Source organism: Drosophila virilis, unplaced genomic scaffold, assembly GCF_030788295.1.
Source record: "Drosophila virilis strain 15010-1051.87 unplaced genomic scaffold, Dvir_AGI_RSII-ME tig00001625, whole genome shotgun sequence".
Classification (NCBI taxonomy): domain Eukaryota; kingdom Metazoa; phylum Arthropoda; class Insecta; order Diptera; family Drosophilidae; genus Drosophila; species Drosophila virilis.
The window spans coordinates 65,544-86,218 of NW_027212850.1; the positions used below are offsets into that span (position 1 = coordinate 65,544).

Here is a 20,675-nt window from a genome sequence, read left to right on the forward strand (position 1 = left end):
AATAACAACATATACATACATCCTTTAAAGTTCTTATGCATGTATAATTCACGCATACAACCAAAGGTGCACGCACGCTATTGGCTGAGACAAGAAGTTTTCTCGAGCATACACTGTCCAAAAAGAAAAGTGAAATCAATCTATGTGTGCTATTTTCTTAACATAGTTATTGCGCAAGAAGCGCCTTCTGTAAAAATTATATAAGTTCTTAAATTGTTCTGTAAAATCGAATTGCAATTGCAGAGCTGTTGATATAATTCGAAATAGACGCGAATGAATGTGTGTGTACATGTATACAGACATTCTTGCAATTTACGCTGGAGCCGCAAACACGTGATTCTTAATCGATTACTACAGTATATCTTTTTGTACCATAGAATATTTGTGTATTCTCAAAAACTCAATTGCATTTAAATTGTGGCTTAAATTGTTGGGAAATATAAATGAGGTTATTAACTAGATTTTTAGCTATGAGGTAGTGGAGGGGAGGTGGCGATAGGTAAAAAATGAAAGATACTTGATAAATATTTACTATTCTAGAGTAAACATGTCACTTTTGTTGGTTTTAGCTCTTAATATTTACCCAATTTGCTCAAAAAACTGGATTTCGTTATCGATGTTTATTAATTGCTTGAATCGAAGTAAGTTATCGATTATCGCAAACAAACTCGATCTGCGTATGGACTAGGAGGACCTATAGCTTATTTCAAGTCTCTAGCTCTTATAGTTTATAAGATCCTTGCGTTCATACAAACGACCGGACGGACTGACGGACAGACAGACGGACACTGTTAGATCGACTCGGCTATTGAAACTGATCAAGAATATATATACTTTGGGGGTCGGGGATGCTTCTCTCTGCCTGTTACATACATTTACATTTTGCACAAATACAATATACCATTTTTACCCATTTTCAATGGGTTCAGAGGGTATAAAAAGGAAAATATAAATTCTGTCGAAACATGAAATTTAAGCTGGATATATAATAGCCTCTGTCCACTGGGTCAAGAAATGTCATATTTTCCAATTTCACATATTGGTGTTTCACCGGTTGGGGGTAACATGTGAGTGACGAAAGTACCGCTTTTTAAAATAAACAGCTGATCGAGTTTCTTTAATTTACATAAGCCCCATAAAGTTCGTCTCCCAAATCTCAAAAATATCGCTCTCGAAGTAAGGGGTCACTTTTAGGTACTCTTTTCGAGATTTCGCCATGTTTAAATTCTAAAATCTGTGGGATTAGTCTAATTCTTAATTTTTTATTTAATGTTGTCGCTTGCCTTTTTTGATATATCAGCTTTTATATTTACGATACTTTACCATTTTACACAACATCGTTAGAAATCTCTATTAATCATGGCAAAAACACGAAATGATCGGGGCGAATTTACACATATCTGAAAAATGTGCCTTTTTTGCAAGATGTGTGAAATGTGATTTCTTATGGGGAAACGCATGGAGTGCATTTTACTCCATTGTCAAAAATGTGACATTTTCTGAAATGTGTCAGAAATGTGTTGAATGGACAGTGGCTATAATAAATATTTTTTATTAACGCTCTATTTTTATATTTGTCTGTTTCCGTTCAAATTTAATTTTGACACTTTCTTGATGGAACATGCCATAAATTTTTAATTTTGCAGTAGGAAAGACAATTTTTTTAGTGGTGGGACGCAGCACGAAAGTTATGCTTTCAAAAATATTTTTATATAATTCCGCAACGAGTTGGCGTATTAAAAGTAATCAAATAGGTACTGGCATGTAGATAATTGTGCCGCCCCAATTTTTAATATATTTATATAGAAATATGAAGATATATTGTAATTCAATGTTTTATGTACTAATACTTTTCTTTACTTTTTATATTTTCGTAGATAAAATAAGTGATAGATATCTTTTATATGCATTAGACAGATATTGGCATAACGGTTGCCTGAAATGTCATTGCTGTGGAGCTATGTTAGCCGACGTCGGCGCTAGCTGTTTTACCAGGCGAGGTCTAATACTCTGTAAAAAGGACTATTCCAGGTATGGTCAATGCGGTGTTATGTAAAAATTTGCAAAGCAGAATTTTTGCAATTATTATTAGACATATGTATGTTAAATTTATGAATCACATGAAAGATGATATTTTTTTCTCTTTTTAAAGCGTATTTCGTGCTAAACTCATTATGTGGGCTGTATGAAAATTATAAAATTAAACATTAACTTGTATTTACGATATAACAGAAACCATCGATTTAATTTGTCAAATAGCATGCAATATGTGTATTATTAACGGAGTCGTGCAACATCAAGTGTTCAGATCTTGTATCTGAAAGAATTACCTGCCGCGTTTCAAAGCTAATTACAAAAGGAAGTTCTTTTCCTATAGTTTCTTTATTTTACATGTCTTTATACATATACAATGCCGTTCACTTGAATAGTGCCTCTAAATTGTTCAAAGTAAAAGCATGATTTCTCATTAAAAAATGCTTTGAAGTTTTTTTCTATTAAACTATAAATATTTACCAAATAAAAAAATTTGATAGTTAACTGAAAACAAAATTTTTTAAAAAAAAATTGTTTTTTGTTTTAAAATTCTAAATTCATGGTACCTAAATTGGATCACTAATATAGAACAGTTGTCGAAAAAAATCTTAATAAGAGTTAGATATATGATATTTGTGGTTTTGGCGAAGATTTGTTTGACTGGCTCGAGGTCCGTAATTTTTATTCAAGACAAAAAGAAGAAGAAAGAAGAAGAAATTTCAACAATACAAAGTCGAAAAACCAATGATGGACAAATGTAACGTTATTTACAATGTACCATGTTGCGGAGATAACAATATTTTCAATAGCGTGTATATCGGCACATCAAATACATACTAAAATAGAGAATAACAACGCAAATCGGACATTCAAGTAATAAACAACGAAAAGCTCTAATGGCCCACTGCATGAAAAGCAACCACACGCCAAATTTAGATGCAACAACAATTCTGCAACAAGAACATCACTTTAACAAAGACATACAGAATAAATGTTACACATAATAAACACACCAAGCTACAAACGACCAATCTACAAAACGGATATCGAAAATGGCGCTCACTTGAACTGCCAGATAATTTTGACCGCCACGTCAGATAGGGCAGACGTAATAAGCATTGTATGCTTCAAATTATTTATGTAGTTTAATTTAATTAATATTAATGTTAGTTTTTTTTTGGCCTGAAGACGGTCGAAGTGTTGCCGAAACATGTTGGTGTAATTTTAAGAAAATTGTGTTTATTGTTTGTCTTGAATAAAAACCCCGGATCTCACGCAAGCCAAACAAATATTAATTTTTTATATTATGATATTTCTTTAATTTCAAGCAGATTTTATTATAATTCATAATGAGTAAAGCCCCCATGATTCAGGATCACTTCATATATTCTGTTTGGCGGTGAAGCAAACAAACACGTAATATAATCAACCCAGATTATGTAGATATTGCTTCCGATTTTGTAGAATATTGTTTCCCGGTTTCCATCCCCACATATTGTCTCATTTAAGTCAGGGAAGAAAGTAAAATTTGCATTCATTAATGAGATATTCTCACGATCAAACGATTAACATTGGGGCGTTCAAACTTAAAACAACGTTCCAATCAATTTTCTCGTCTCAGGAGATGCCTTTTCCAATACGATTTTTTTTGACTCTGCGTTCTTTTTAGTAGTCAGAAATTGGATCTGGAACGTCCGATAATATAAAATTCGTCCTCAACCATTGTGCCGCCCCGCCCACTCCACAACAAAGCATATGATCTTCCTTTCTACAATGTAGAAATATATATATATATATATATATATATATATATTGGTCATATTGGCTCGGCAAAACAATAATCGCTAATCTTTTCGAACACTGTTCAGTGGGGTTTTTTCTTTAGTTTTTGATGTTTTAGCTGTCTTGCCTTCGAAATAAGCCGTTAAACTGTAGAAACTCTTGCAATAACACTCGATATTCATTTTAAATACGCCGTAGAGTCGTGCGAGTTAGTTGCACACCTCAAAATAGCTCTCTTATCAACTGAATACACTACGCTCGATTTTCGTCCGTTTATATTATTTTCATAGCCATAGATCAAATTTCGGTCAAAAGAGGTTATAGACTTGAATTAAAGTTAAATTAACGCTTAAGATTTAGATCTACTGCGCCTTAGCGTTCATAGACCTTGACAAATTTTAAATAAGTGTTTTTTATGCTTTTATGGAACTTCAATTCATTAATAAAAGTATTTAAGAAGGGCTTATAGCTGCAGACTCATTTGCCAGATATAGATTTTAAGTGTGCCACCCAAGAATCTCAGGTCCTGCTAGTCCATGCGCAGATCGAGTTTGTTTCCGATATTAGAAAAATAACTAGCCGTTTCCAAGCAATTGTTACAAATCGATATCGAAATCCTGATTTTTCAGCAAATTTGGTAAAAAATTAAGTGCTAAAATCAACAAACCTGATATGTTGCTCTAGAATAGTATATATGTATCAAGTATCGTTCATTTTCTAGCTATCACTACCTTCCCGCTACCATCTTAAAGCTATAAATTAAGTTAATAAACAGTCTTTTATTGTCCACTAATTTAAGCCACAATTTAAATGGAATTGACTTTTTAAGAATGCACAAATTTTTTATGGTACGATAGAACGTACTGTAGAACATTTCATTAAGAACGGTTTTATTATATATATATTTATTACTACTAAAGCAAAAGATCACGTAGCGCGAGATACATTTGGTGTTGGAATAAGAGGGTTTAGCGTTGGGAGCACCCGACTAGAACCTCTTATATGTTACTTACAAAGTGCGGTTAGCAGTTCTGCTCAAAATATTTTTATTAGTTGGATAATTTATAAGTTTTATGTTCACTTCTTTTTGTTTTGTAAATTCACATTCATCACACGCAACGAGATTGTTTACTTAAGCAGTAATAAGAAACAAGTAAGAGGTTCTAGTCGGAAGCTCCCGGCTAGGGGATACCCTGAACCCTCTTTTTCTAACATCAATTGCATATATATTCTATTTTGGAAGCTATATGACAAGTTTGGTGACTCTAGCTCTTATTGTTTACCAAAATTGCCCAAAAAACAGGATATCGATATAGATTTGTATCGATTGCTTGGAAACGGATTATCGGAAAAAAACTCGATCTGCGCGGGAACTAGGAGCACCTACATCTCAAATTTCAAGTCTCTAGCTCTTATGGGTTCTGAGATCCTTGCGTTCATACATACGGACGGACGGACGGACAGACAGACAGACGGACATGGACTAGATCGACTCGGCTATTGATGCTGATCAAGAATATATATACTTTATGGGGTCGGAGATACTTCCTTCTGCCTGTTACATACATTTGGATTTTGCACAAATACAATATACCCTTGTACCCATTTTTAATGGGTTCAGGGTATAAAAAGTGTCTAACAACGTAACGATCGCAGTACATAAACACAGCACAGAATATAGTATAATATCAATTGCAATGTTGTTGATCGAATTTAATAAACGTATGCATATATGCATAAATGTTGCCAATTATATGATTTTTAGCTATGTGATGGTAGCGAGGATTTGGCGATAGATATAAAATAAAATAAAGTTGATATACTAATGCTATTCAAGAAGCTACATGTAAAATTTGCTGACTTTAGCTTGTAAAACCTAGGAAATTTCTTTAAAAGCAGAATTTAAAAACGATTTTCATCGATTTTTTCGAAACGGGGCCAGTTATCGGTTATCGGTACCTGCAAATCAGCAAGTGCAAATACACACAGTCTAATAAAATCTGTCAACATGAGTTTTTGGTATAGCTGTCGACTAAAAACGTTAGCGTGCGGTCTGCTACGGGCTTGAAACTAATTGTGGGACTTAAATGTTCTTTATATACCCCAACCCTATTGGTAAAGGGGTATAATTACATTATGAAGGAAGCATCTCTGACGCCATAAACTATATATATTCTTAATCAGTATCACAAACCGAGTCGATCTAGCCATGTAACCCAATAATTTCCGATTTTTGTAACATCAAAACACCTCGGTAACGACGAGTACCCGGCTAATAAATACCGATAAACACAAACATTATAGTTTTCTTTTGTACGAGCTGCTTTGGTTATGGTTCAGGGGGCTCCGAGTGTTTAGTCGGAAACTCCTTACTACAGCCTTTTACTTGTTGTGTATATTTGTATGGAAAGAAGCTGGAATGATGATAACGGTAGCTCAGAACTCCTAGGTAAGCACTCTGGGCTAGAGCACTGATACTTTTATTATTCTGAATAAGTAATAATGATAGGCGAGACTAAACATTTGATTATATCTATATATAAAACTGTCTGTCCTGACTAACTGATTAACAGATAATGATCTACGTACAGACCGTAAGAGCTAGGAAATTTTCACTGAATTTACCTTATGTGATAAAGGTGCACGTTAAGACGGGTTTTTGGATATTCCACCCGCAAGTATGAAAAAATTCGAAAAAACGTTTGTATGAAACTTTTTTGTTTATCAAAGTTCTTTGTTCAAATTCATTTGAGGGATGTTTCAAACTTTTGAAAAAATGTATACCTCCTTGGTAGGTTAAAGATCTGGTGAATGATGTTTCACCCTCATATTCATTTTCAAGGATCTATATGAAAAATCATTTAAGACGTGTTCCACATTTTTCGCAAAATCTGAGATCCTTCGTTAGAAATGCGATTCAAAGAGTTTTTGGGCACAGTTTTTAGTGCTGTCCGATTTTCTTCAAACTTATTTTTAAAGCTCTACATAAAAACGCGTTTTAGCAATTTGGGAAATTCCACCCACAACAGTGGTTAATTAGCGAAAAATGTTAGTATACAACTTTTTTGTTAACCATCGGATCGGTCTCAAACTCCTTTTCAAAGATCTTTGCTCAAATTCATTTGAGGGACGCTGCGCACTTTTTGGAAAATCTATCCCTACTTGGTGGAAATGGGTCTCAAAGATTTGGTGGGCTACGTTTCGCGCTTAAATTCATTTTCAAGGATCCTTAAGAAAAATCGGTTGAGACCTCGGTAAAAAGTGCAATTTGAAGATATTATTTGGTGACGTTTTAATTTTTTTTTTCGATTCGCTTCAAAATTGTTTTCAAAGCTCTACATAAAAACCTAATGAATACGTATTTCACCGATTTGAAAATTCCACCTGGAACAGTGGTAAATTGGAAGAAAACGTTTGTATGAAAGCTGTTTGTTTACCGTCCGATCAGTTTTAAAATCATTTTCTTTTTAAGAACATCTATTTCATACGTTCCACGGGCAAGGCAGGGCTATAACCGCTAGTATGGTAATATGCTGTAAAAAAAAACATGAAAACTGACAGACTAAACTCGGTTTTGATCGGAGATACATGCTTTAGTGCGTTGCTTGATCTACATATCAAGCTATGTAGTTGTATAGTCAATATAAGTTAATATTACATTCTTTAAAAATTATACAAATATTTATTTTATTATTCCTGCTTACAGTATGTTTGGTAGCTCTGGGGTTTGCTCTGGATGTGGGGAAACTATACCTCCAAGTGAAATGGTAGCAAAAGCTCTTACTGGAATTAATAATATCGATTTACAAAATCAACAAAAACAAATTATAAACTGTGTATTTCATCTTAGATGCTTCAGCTGTGCAAAGTGCGGATCTAATTTGCGTCCTGGTGATAGGTAAGCTTGTTTTGAAAAAATATCTTAAGCTTTCCCACTTTATTTGAAACCCAAATATTTATCAAGTTATTTTTATAAAAGTGTAATTATTAAAAATTGAGATAGTAAATAAATAGCCAATATATCGTTGTAATAGCCATACCAAAGACAATATAAACACTAACATGAGTAACGCCCATACCTGGCCTTTGATCTGCCTTTGAGGCTTCATACGGCATGCCTGTCGACTGGTTGTTCGTTCTCCAAAGACCAGACGAACGAATGCCGAAATCGCGGCTTGCTGATGCTGACATGAGCTACGAAGTAGTCAGCCTGCCTTCAGCAAAGCTGGTCGATGCTGCCTTGCGTCGCTTCGTTTTCGAAGTACATTGAGCGAAAAAGTTTATAACTTACGATCGACGCAAAGTGCTTGTGCTTTATCCATAAAATGCATGCTTTGTTTAAATGATTTATTACCATAGATTCTAACGATTAATTTTACTGGTAGATTTAAGAATTTAATAATATTTACACAAGGCGCATCTTGTGCAAAAACTACGATAAGAAAATAGAATACATAGATTGATTTCCCTTTTGTTTTGGACAGAGAAAAGTTCTTGTCTCAGCCAATCGCGTGCAAACGCCTTTGGTTGAATGCGTGAATTACACATGCGTAAGAACTTTAAAATATGTGTGTGTGTTGTTATTCACTGCTCTGGCTTTAGCTGGAAAGAAATTAATTTTGTTAGTTTTCTAGCGCAGATCATGAACTATCCCCAATTTGTGTTGATAGATGAATGCATTTTGTGCACTGATGTTGGCTCCGTAGAAAATATGTATTTCTAACTCGATGCAAATACTTACATTATTTCTTTAAATTAAATTATTATTATTTTTATTCACCAGTTAAGAAATAAGAGTGCTAAAAAATACAATAACATATTTATTTGTATAAATAAATATGACTTTTAATTCAATATTTAGTTAGATATTTTATTAATTCAATTTAGATTATTGCGCTTGGGATAGGGGGTAGGTCATGATCTGCGCCAAAAAACTAAGAAAATTGTTTCTTTGCCAGCCAGAGACATTCAAATATGCTGTTATGTATGTATATTTACACGCATATAAACATAATTGCTTGCACGGCCCTCATAGAGCCGAAGCTGAGAGCACATACTATTTTTAGCTTTTTCGTTCTCTCGGCTGTCAGAGCGCAATGCTACAGATTTCGTTTTCGTTCTCAATTTTCAAAAAATCAAGCTGCATAGTAGCATTTTCTTGTATGGCGTTACTCATCTTAGTGTTTATATTGTCTTTGGCCATACCCACCACGGGCAAGCTTTTAAACCTTATTGTATTGTAAATATAATATCAATACTGTTATTTTAATTTGAATCGTTTTATTGTCAAAATTATTGTTTAATGTTTTTATATACCCCATAAAGTATATGTTCTTGATTGGCAAGTCGATCTAGCCATGTCCGCGTGTCTGTCCATCCGCCCGAAAGTAAGAACGCAAGGAAATCAGAGGTAGAGTCATTTTGAAGGTAGGTTCTCCTGGTAGTACGCAGTACGAGTTTGTTGATAATTGAAAACTTGCCTCGTTTCCAACCAATTGATAAAAATCGATATCGAATCATGTTTTTTGAGCAAGCTTCTCGGGATTTAAGAACTAAAATCACTTAATTTATTTATATGTTTATTAATATGTATAGCAAGTATATTTTAGTCTAACACTCCCGACTAGAGCCTGTAACGTGTTTACATTTTTGTGTGTATAAGTACCACATTTGAAGCCGTGCAAAATTGGTAAAAAGGGTATAATGTATTTGTACAAAAGTATGTAACAGTCAGAATGAAGCACCTCCGACCCCATAAAGTATGTATTCTTGATCAGCATCAATAGCCGAGATAATCTAGCAATGTCCAAGGATCTTAGAACAAATAAGAGCTAGAGACTTAATATTTGGAACGTAGGTTATCCTGTGTAACGCATGGAAGAAGGCATATTCGACCCCATAAACTATATATATAATCTTGATCACTATCAACAGCTGAGTCGCCATATCCGTCTGTCTGTTTCTATGCTAAGTAGTCTATCAGAATTACAACTATTGTCATGAAACTTTGCGGAAAACCTTCTACATATGTAGGAACCAGCTGAATCGGACCACTATATCATCTAGCTGCCATAGGATCGTTCGATTGAAAAGTAGGTTGATTAAAGAACTTTTTGTTTATGAAAATATCTTGACCAAACTTCCTATTTATAAGTTTCACTACGTTCCCGTTATGCAAAATCAAAAATTATATGAAAAGCTTATTGTTTTTAAAGATACTTGACCTAACTCGATATTAACTATTTTCCTTGTGCTCCTTAGATACGGGAAAGACACTAAAAGCATTATGAAAAGGTTGGGTCTGGGAATATATATGTATTATAAGGTCGGAGATGCTTCCTTCTGCCTGTTACATATATGTGAAAAAAATACTCTTTTTACGCATTTTCAATTGGTTCAGGGAAAACGTGTATAGCAATTGCAAGAGTATTTCCTATGTGCTCCTACTTTAAACGGTTGTGATGAATTGTTGATATGACTGTTCGGGATCGGCTTTGCAAGTAGTTTAGTTGCAGTGCAGTTCAAGTGATACTTTGTTTTTTTAATTTTGATTACTGCTAAATCGCACAAGTTTGTAGCCCGAGGTGCATTTTGTGTTGGTAGAAGACGATTCAGGGTATCTAGTAGCCTCCCGACCCCGAGACTAGAGCCCTTAATCTTTGCTAATCTTGACTTTCGTTGGCTCAGTAGTTGTCCATAAAATTAGATCATCAAAGTCCTTTAATCTCTCTCTCGTAAATAGTCAATAGTCTTAAACATAAACGCTACTCTTTTGCCATTTCTGTAGCCAAGAGGTCTGTTGGACTCTCATTTAATTTGCGAATTTGTGACATCTTTGAGATTTTACATCTGATAGTGTTCCCACTGTCATACCTGCGGTATTGTAGATTCTACTAGGCGTTGCACCGAAAAGTTATTTACTCATAATATTCATAAATATCTGTTTCGGAGAGATCTAGCGTGAACACTTATAGTAATAAAATGTAAAACCAAAAACTCCATTATATAGATACCTCCTACTGGTGCCTCCAAGGTTCTAGTGCTTGCGAATTTTTATATGTTAGATACCTTTAATTATTCTTAATTTATTTATTTTCGATTTCTGTATATAAGGTATTTCTGAGCCTCGGCTAAAACTGGACATCTTCGATATTTTCGATTTATTCGACATTTGAGTCGAGTGCTTTCAGCTGTTGAAGCTTTTTTCGTGGGATCTCATTGATCCTCCCATCTTGGATATCGAGATTGTGGCGATGTCATGTCTAACTTACCTTTTACCTAACCTTTTGTTATTGGATCTTTGCTACTTTCTGATAATGATGTTTTGGTCAAACTTGGTATCTTCAGTTCTCCCCACCTTACTGTTGCCTTCCACGCGACGAGCTACATGCTTAGTCCTTATCGCACGCTGATCCAGGTTAATATTTTTGATTAATGAGGCATTGGTTTTCGTAAGGCTCCTTTTTATAAGCTTAACGATCTTATTCTGCTCGTCAATTATGCAAATGTTGCTATTAAATTCTTTAATGACACCGTGAACTTCGATATCTCTTTTCCACTTAATCAGGTGACCTTATTGGTTCACAAAGAATATAATGAACCCATTTCTTCCGTTATGGAATTTCCACACCAAATCTCTTTATTCCATTTGCTATACGGATTACTTTCGTTATTGAAATCTTCAATGTTCACATAATTCCAAGCAATTTTTGAATTTACTTTAGTTGCAAGATGTATGTCTTGAAATCTTCGATAGTCTTCAGGTATTATCTTTGACTGATTTATGGAGAGATTCGTTTTTTATTCTTCTTATTGAAATGGACAATACTTTAAGCAATAATAATTATAACAGTATTTCGAAATTGTCTGTTATTCCTTAAGCCTTGGACAGGATCGTAACAGCTCGACTGCAATATATCAGTGCATCATTAATTTCGCGAGTTTAGGCTGCTCGACTTTTTAGTTAATCTTCTTAACTGCATTCAAAGGCGTATAGCTAATAGAATAGTGCGTTTTTTTATACCCTAAACCCATTAAAAATGGGCATAAGGGTATATTGTATTTGTGCAAAATCCAAATGTATGTAACAGGCAGAAGGAAGTCTCTCCGACCCCATAAAGTATATATATTCTTGATCAGCATATTGATGCTGAGCCGATTCGATCTAGCCATGTCCGTCTGTGTGTCCGTCCGTCCGTCAGTCCGTATGTATGAACGCAAGGATCTTAGAACCTATAAGAGCTATAGACTTTTAGATGTAGGTGCTCCTAGTGCCTACGCGGATCAAGTTTGTTTCCGATAATCGATAACCTACTCCGTTTCCAATCAATCGATACAAATCTATATCGATATACTGTATTTTGGGCAATTTTGGTAAATAATAAGAGCTAGAGTCACCAAACTTGACATATAGCTTCTAAAATAGAATATATATATATATATATATATATATATATATATATGCATTTGATGTTGGAAGAAGAGTGCTCAGGGTATCCCCTAGTCGGGAGCTCCTGACTAGAACCTCTTACTTGTTTATAAATTTTTTACTGTAAACATTTAGGTGACTTTGAAAGTCCCAAGTCTGTTATGGCGGACCGTTACGTTTAATTATATTCGCAACGTGTACTGATGTAAAATTGTGCTTATATAAGGATATGGCTTCTTCTAAACTTTCATAAGCTATCATTGATGACCTTCAGTCTTCATCGTAAGTTAATATTTTAAGTCTTAACTGTAACATATGGTGAAAACTGATCAACATGTTACTTAGCTAAATGCCCATATACGGTATATAGAAATCAGCCTCATTCACATAAATTTTAAATTCTCTTCACACTGGAAGTTCGCAAGTTAGCCACCTTAACATAATCAACTCACCGAATGCGAATGGTGTACTCATTTGTGTGCTTAGATACTGTGTTGCAGCACTCTTTAACCCTATTTTAAGACTTTATATGGTTTTTTAATTCGTCACCTTTACATACCATTTGGAAAGAACAGTTTATCATTTCTCTTCGTAAAAACTGACTAAATCTCATGTCGAAAACTATCTCGATTTTTTAAAATAATCATCTCACTTATTTTTTCCTCTGTATTGAATACTAATATAGCTGAAAAAGCGCCTATAAATGCAAATATATTATATGCTATTATTAATATATGTCAACCATGGCTTGAAGCCAAAATAATATACTACAATATATTCTGCTAGGTTAAAAATAAAACGCTCTCTGGGCGAACCTTCAATAATCAGTCGACTTCATTTTGATTAGTGGACAGGCAATCAAAGCCATAGATATGTTGTATGGTTAGTGATCGTACATACTTGACAGCTTACTATGATTTCAATTTCATACAACGACCGTGGTTAATAAGGTCAGAAATGCGTTTCCCAGACATTTTATTAACTGTAATTGACAACGAAGCTTTTAAAAACTTTTTCACGACCTACTTTTGGGTTTGTTTTATGAATATGGTCGATGCCTCGAGATTCGCACGAAAATGGTTTGTGATCTCTAAGCATTTCAAACTTAGTACAAAATAGATAGAATCTGCGATATTAAGGATCCCATACAATTTAAATTAGTTCTTTATATATATGAATAAATATCGGACGATATATATGTTCTCTATATATTGTTCTTGCAAGAAATTCGAAAACTCTAGCGATGCAAAAAATGTGCCTCGATCTGAGATAACTCTTGAAGCAGTACTGTAAAACTCGCAGTATTTACTCAGGGCTTTTGTGCTGCCCGAGTACTGGTACCCAAGACAATATAAACACTAAGAAGAGTAACGCCCATACATTTGAATGCGACGCAAAATTTCTAGCCTTTCATCTGGCCTTTGAGGCTTCGTACGGCATGCCAGCCGACTGGTTGTTCGTTCTCCAAAGATCAGACGAACGAATGCCGAAGTCGCGGCATGCTGATGCTGACACGAGCTACGAAGTTAGTCGCCAGCCTGCCTTCAGCAAAGCTGGATGCTGCTTTGCGTCGCTTCGTTTTCGAAGTACATTGAGCGAAAAATTTTAGAACTTACGATCGACGCAAAGTGCTTGTGCTTTCTCCATGAAATGCATGCTTTATTTAAATGATATATTACCCTAGATATTAACGATTAATTTTACAGGATAAGTTAAGAACTTCTAGCGTTGAGTTTAATATCAGCTGCTTTATATATTGAAAAATTTCCTTCCCTATTGCCACACTTTCTATGAATCCATTTTTAATCATGCCACCTCTTAAATTCCGCCTTTAAAGTTCAAATCTTCATTTTTATTTCTAAATTATGCTAACTGATACGGGTTAACAACTTCTTAGAGATCTATGTATATGTGTATTGTTGTCATTACATCATCCATATAAACTACGATTATCTTATTTTTTAGGAGGCCTCTAAGCATATCGGAAATAAATCTCTGAAATATGACTTATTCATTTTTAAGCCCGAAATGCATTCTTAAATACTGGTATTGTCCTTCAGGAGTTTCCTCAAATCCAATCAGCTGATAGCCACTTTTAAAATCTAAAACGGAGAAACAACACACATGGAGAATTGTCCTTAATAATTCGCTTGTTCACACCACTATAATCGACACATATTCGGAGATCTCCAAACTCTTCTTTACAAGAACCAGAGGGGAAAAATGCGGAGATTCGCTTGGCAAATGGCTTTTATTTTCTAAAAATCCGCTAGCAGTATACAAGTGTTGGATAACCCTATTAGTCCTGTTATATCTAGAGGGCACTATAACTTACTTTCTTAAATTTTCCTGCCAAAGACTTACCAAACTCTTCACCCACGTTAACGGTATGAGTCTCTTCAGTATCAATACAAGCATAAAAGTCTCAAAAATCATCCTGCTTTTTTAAGTATACGACTACTTTTAAAATTCTTGCTTATATTTTTATTCAGTGTTTGATTACTTAAGTTACTACACTTATTTAAATATGTTAATATAGGATAGCTTAAATGTATATATGATATTGGATTAAACAATCCTTTATGGGGAGATTAACCTAATTAAGGCACCATTTGCAAACTGTCAAACAGGTTCGTTTCGACATCCGACATCCGGTTATTTTCTTTCTTGCAATGCCTATATTCATTTTTTCAACTTGTACAAACACAACTTTCGAAAAAATAACGTCTCCAAAAAATCCGTCATTTAATTATTGTTTTTTGTCCAATACCAAAAATGCTTTTCAATGCAAAAGTATTAAAACTGCTCTGTAATTACCAATGGTTAATCTTATCAGCAATTATGATCAATCCGCAAGGAGGTGTGGATTCAGCAACGAGGAAAATCTCATCAGGCTTTAGAAGTGCATCAGAGTCCAAGACCTAGATGCGGTGCGTGGAAAACTTATGATCCCAGCTAAGTGCCATATGCTACTGGCCGTATGCTACTGGCTGTTTAATGTGGCAATGTGCGCCACTGACAACGAAGAGAAGAAAAGCTCTTCGAAAACCACTAGAGAGCGAAAATTTCTGCACAACGTTTCTGACGGTTCTCAGCAACAACGTTATCAGCAGGAACAGAAGGGTACCCTGTGCGGAGTGCGCCGGTAACCACCGTCTATCAAATTGAGACGACATTAGATCCGTGGGTACAAGACAGCGATGGAAACTTGTTTAGGAAAAGCGGCTCTGTTTTTTCTGCTTTAGGCGACATAACAGTGTACATCAAAGCAACAAAGGGTTCGTAGATGGTTGCGCGTCACGAGAATCGAGTTAAGTCAATGGAGTTTCTGTTTCATGACAGGTCCGCAAGTATGACACTCGGTTGATATGTTACAATAACGCTCTATAGTAAATTAAAAAGCGTGCGTACATATACAAACGTTGATGAAGGAGCTGAGTGTACGCTACTAGAAAGAACTCTTGCAGACGAGCTGATACTAGATGATCCTGCGACCCAGCTGTGTAACGAACTTGGACTTACAAGAGCAAAGTATCTCTTCCTATCCTGCCGTATAACAACGTAAGGGATCAGCTTATAATTGCCTTAGACAAAATCAAAATAACAGCGCCCCCGGAGGCACTGATGTCACTAGGTGTGAGATAATGGAGGAAACAACAACCTATCTGAAACACGAAATGCGCTGAAAAACTGGCCTGCTATGGAGATTTAATCGCATGCATCTGCCAGACTTACTAGATGGCTGCTAAGCGCCTCAAATATTTATGATGAACACGATGCCTGACTACAAAGAAATGGAATATATCCGCCTGTTGAAGGAGTTAGTAGCTAGTATGACAAAGTGGCTTCTTCCTATCTTTACAAGAGAGCCGTCAAATTTAGTGGCATGTCGCTGAACGAATGTTTGCAGGAAGGTCCAGATGCACTAGTATTTTTGATGGGCGTGGTTAACTCTTCAAATGGCGCCCTACCGCCGTATCCATCGACATACGGAAACTGTTTCATCAGGCCGAAGTGCGCCGAGAAAACCAAGCGGCACAGAAATTTCTTTGGCGTGACGTCACGCTTCCCCTAAACGTACGTTATGCAAGTCATGACGCAAATTACGTCAAGAATAGCTATGTCGAGCGGCTTGTAGCGGAGCTTCCGGATGCCATAAAGGTGATTTCCGAAAACACATTTATAGACTACTGGCTGTAATCGGTGGATGCGGCAGCCCAAATGATACAGTTAAATCGAGAAAAGTCTGTGTGGATTTGGACAAGCGTATCAGAACACAGGATTAAGCGCATGAGAAGGTCTTGGACCGGTGGTGGCTACCTGGACCAGATTTATTCACATTTGTGGTGACGCCGAACTTGCATGCGAAACCTTCTAGGGCATGGTCCTGTCTATTTTCTTTAATATGCGCGCCTAGATAATCCTGCAGAATATATGGCGATCCAACATCGGGTGGGATGGGACGAATTTACGAATGAAGATTGGCATCCGCATTCTTCGGTGTCTGAAGTGGGTGCGCCGAGCCCAGAATGTATAGAATTAAACATTCGTGGACGCTAGTATATTAGCCAGCAGAATATTAAAAGATGAATTTGAACGTATATCACCTGCGCTGATCGAGAGACAGTACCCGGGACTGGACTTCGCCTTTATACCGTCAGGATCACCCCACATGGGAGGAGAGTGAGACTGTCTTACGGGAGCAAGACGGAGGTAGATTGGCACGAGTCTTTCGGGTCGCCAGTGTATTGGCGGACCAATTTTGGAAGATATGGTTGCGCGAGTATCAGCCTACACTCACCAGACGTACAAACAGTCGACAAAGTCGTCATACTAGTGGACGACGGTGCCAAGCGAAATTGTTGGACAATAGGAGTGGTCGTAGACGTGCACCGTTCAAAGGACGGCAAAGCCGCAGTGCAATCCGCCGTTGGAATTAGCAACAAGCTAGCTTTACATTAAAGTTGGTAATACACTGGATGGTTCGGGAATTACGAGGCGAAGTGAAAATAACTGCCGTCAATAAGTCCTACTGGGTCTCGCATATTTTTGTAAGCAGCGCTCGCTTTATACACTGGAGGCGCACCGTAGCAGTTAGATTGTACATAACCTAGTTCCCGCGCAGATCGAGTTTGTTTCCGATAATCGATAACCTACTCCGTTTCCTAGCAATCAATACAAATCGATATTGACATCCTGTTTTTGGGCAATTTTGGTAAATAATAAGAGCTAGAGTCATCAAACTTGACAAATAGCTTCTAAAATAGAATATATACATATATGCATTTGATGTTGGAAGAAGAGGGTTCAGGGTATCATCTAGTCGGGAGCTTTCAACTGAAACTCTTACTTGTTTTCGTTTTGTGCTTGCAGTGGAGCAGACGTGTAAGAAAATAGAAGCGCGTGCGGTGCAAGAATGCAAGTCTCATAAGCTTGTAAAATATGGGTTGTTAAATAATGAAAAGATAATAAATATGTCAACGTACATCGAATAGATTCAAATCGTACAGCGTACAGCGAACCATCGAAATAGTGTATTTTTTCGATGGTAGAAATCCCTGTCAAATACGCGCCCCTGTACGAGTCTCGGTTCCAACAGATGTATAAATGCTGCATTTGCTGCTGCATATTCTGTATATGTAACATCAGATTTATTTCCTTTTAATGGAGAGGAATTAGAAACGAATGCTTCCGAATGGCAGGGATATCTCTGGATATCAAGCTGAAAGCAGATATTTAATAGCAAGTTACGGGTGCTATAAAAGAATTTAATGGCCAAGCAAAGGTCCGCGCAATCTTACAGTGATCAGTCGACTTTCCGAAAAAGATGTTTAAGATTATAAATGTCAGACTTTTAAAAACAATAATTGCTTTTGGTTTTAATGACTAAGTTGCGGGCTATGGAATACCCTTACTCCTCTTCTATCAACACCAGATGATCTAGCTACGCGCTCGTTTGCTTTAGCAGTCACTAAAATAAATGTTAAATACAAAAAGTTTCTTCGGTAGGGTTTGAACAGCCATTTCAATTATTGAGTATCAAAAAAAGAGGTTTAAAATAGCAACGGTGTGTTTCTTAACCAATTACGTACTATAGAATATTTGTATATTCTCAACAAGTAAGAGGTTCTAGTCGGGAACTTCCGAATAAGGAATACCCCGAACCTTCTTATTACAACACCAAATAAATTTAAAAAAGTTCCCTTGGCAGGGTTCGAACTCGCAACTGACCGCATTACTTGCTGTCGACTCTACTCAACAGCTACACCAGCAAAAAAAAAATGCTTTCCCCTGTAGGGCTCGAACTCGCTACAGACCACACCACTTGCTATGCCTCTACTCAGCAGCCACACCAATAATTAAGTACTTATAAAAAAAGAAACTAAAATAACATTACAGAAAAAAGTCGCAATTACCATGCTGTTAGAATGCGAAGCAGACGCGCATGAATGTGCTGCCCCATTCAATTGCGTAGTTGCATATAACTTTGGTTTTTTCTTAACCGATTATAATGAAATTTTCTACAGTATATCTTATTGCATAGAATATTTGTGTATTTTAAAAAAGTCAATTGCATTTAAATTGTGGCTTAAATTGGTTGGCAATAAAATTTGCGTTATTAGCTTAATTTATAGCTCTGTGGTGGTAGTGGGGAGGTGGCGATAGGTATATAATAAAAGATACTTGACATATATGTCGGAGAATTAATGTCATCTCCCTGCGGGTCGTCATTATTGGTCGCTTGGTCGCTTGGTCGTTCTGATTCTGGTGTTCCGTACTCAGTCCTGACGGATGCAGCGAGTCTTCGTTGCCTCTGTTGCTCATTCTCTTAGATACGCACACGTGACCACCTCACGTCACACCGGAAACACCGGACCGCCACAAGAGAGAGACCAGATCTAGCAAAGCATGCGAAGCCACACATAGCCTCAGTTCGCAAACTGAGTCCCCATTCTACCAGAACTAGTATCTAACAACACATTCCATGGTCACACCTTAAAGTCTCATGCCTATCGAGATGCTACAGTACTTCCTCTCCGACATATATATAATATTCTAGAAGCAACATATCTTGTTTGGTGGCAATTGCTCAAAAAAAAACAGGATGTCGATTTTTATGGATTGCTTGGAAACGGATTAACTGATCGATTATCGGAAACAAACTCGATCTGCGCAGGCACTAGGAGCACCTACATCTAAAATTTCAAGTCTCTAGCTCTTATAGGTTCTGAGATCCTTGCGTTCATACATACGGACAGACGAACAGATGGACAGACAGACAGGCGGACATGGCTAAATCGACTCGGCTATTGGTGCTGATCAAGAATATATATATATATTTTCTGAAGTTTGCACAAATATAAGATATAAAAAAAAACGGTGAAAGGTTGAAGATGTGCAGTCAGTTCACAGTTCACAGTGTGAACTATGTTTATAAAATATCGATTGTAAACAAGACATACGATATACATCTTAATAAAAACAACTGATTTGTTAGAGGGGATTACCAGCAGAAACTACAAGAGTAACAACAACAGCAATGTAAAGCAGCACAAATTCATGAAATAAAAAATTTAATAAACAAAACCAGAATAAAAACAACCAAGGCAATGGGAGTACTTGACTTTGAATTAATAGGGTAAAACATTCCAAAATAGCCACCTAATTATACAAATTATATAAAAATTATCAAGCTTTAAGAAAAGAATGCTGTAATTATATATTAATTATTAATTAACGGAAAACGCCTAAGGGCGAGTTTCTTTTTACTATCTGCTCAATAGGCTTTACGATCATTTTCCATTATTTTTTGAAAACCCGTCCTGAATTATAAATTTGAACCAAAGGTTAATTTTGCAAAGCGTCTGTGCAAAATACGGGACAAATATTTGATGGTGCGATGTTTCAAAGAGCTCAATTAATTTTACGGGTTTTAATTACTCCATCTTTAGAAATTACAAATATCTTTTTAAAATATAACTTTAGATATCACGTTTAGAGAGCGGAAAATAGTTGAAAACAGCTGCTTTTCATAAAATAATATTTAAATGAACCTTGAAGGTTAGGGCTATCTAATACGCTCGTTGACACTTAGCTATATATATTAATTAAAGATTTATTCGTAATATTTTTAAACAATATTCTGCCCCCGAATTTCATTAAATTTAATTTTCTTTTATTCATTCTTTAGGTACACAATGTTGGGAGCTAGCTTGGTTTGCGAACAAGATTGGCATAAATTGCTGAAAAATCCCTCGAATTCTAATGGAACACTATCACAACGGAAAGGAAAGGTTGGCAGACCAAGAAGATCAAAGGACTAATATAATTAAACATTTTAATTTTAATAAAACATAAATTTAAGACCATAGTTCATTATTTGTATTTCTATATTTTAAAATTCTAAATATTAAAACAACTATCAAAGGTA

The 20,675-nt window shown here is 35.9% G+C and overlaps 1 protein-coding gene across 2 annotated transcripts in view; it reads left to right on the forward strand.

Moving 5' to 3' along the window:
• LOC6636626 (LIM domain transcription factor LMO4) overlaps window positions 1-20,675 on the forward strand; it is a 51,838-nt gene extending 31,163 nt beyond the window's left edge. The window contains exons 3-6 of one of the 2 annotated variants that reach the window (XM_015168331.3): window positions 1,878-2,031; window positions 7,523-7,583; window positions 7,667-7,714; window positions 20,436-20,615. In XM_015168331.3, the coding sequence (XP_015023817.1) occupies window positions 1,878-2,031; window positions 7,523-7,583; window positions 7,667-7,696 (245 nt within the window). In that variant the 3' untranslated portion in view covers window positions 7,697-7,714; window positions 20,436-20,615. Of the gene's footprint in view, window positions 1-1,877; window positions 2,032-7,522; window positions 7,715-20,435 lie in introns of both variants that reach the window. The other variant, XM_002060054.4, reaches the window with a different exon arrangement.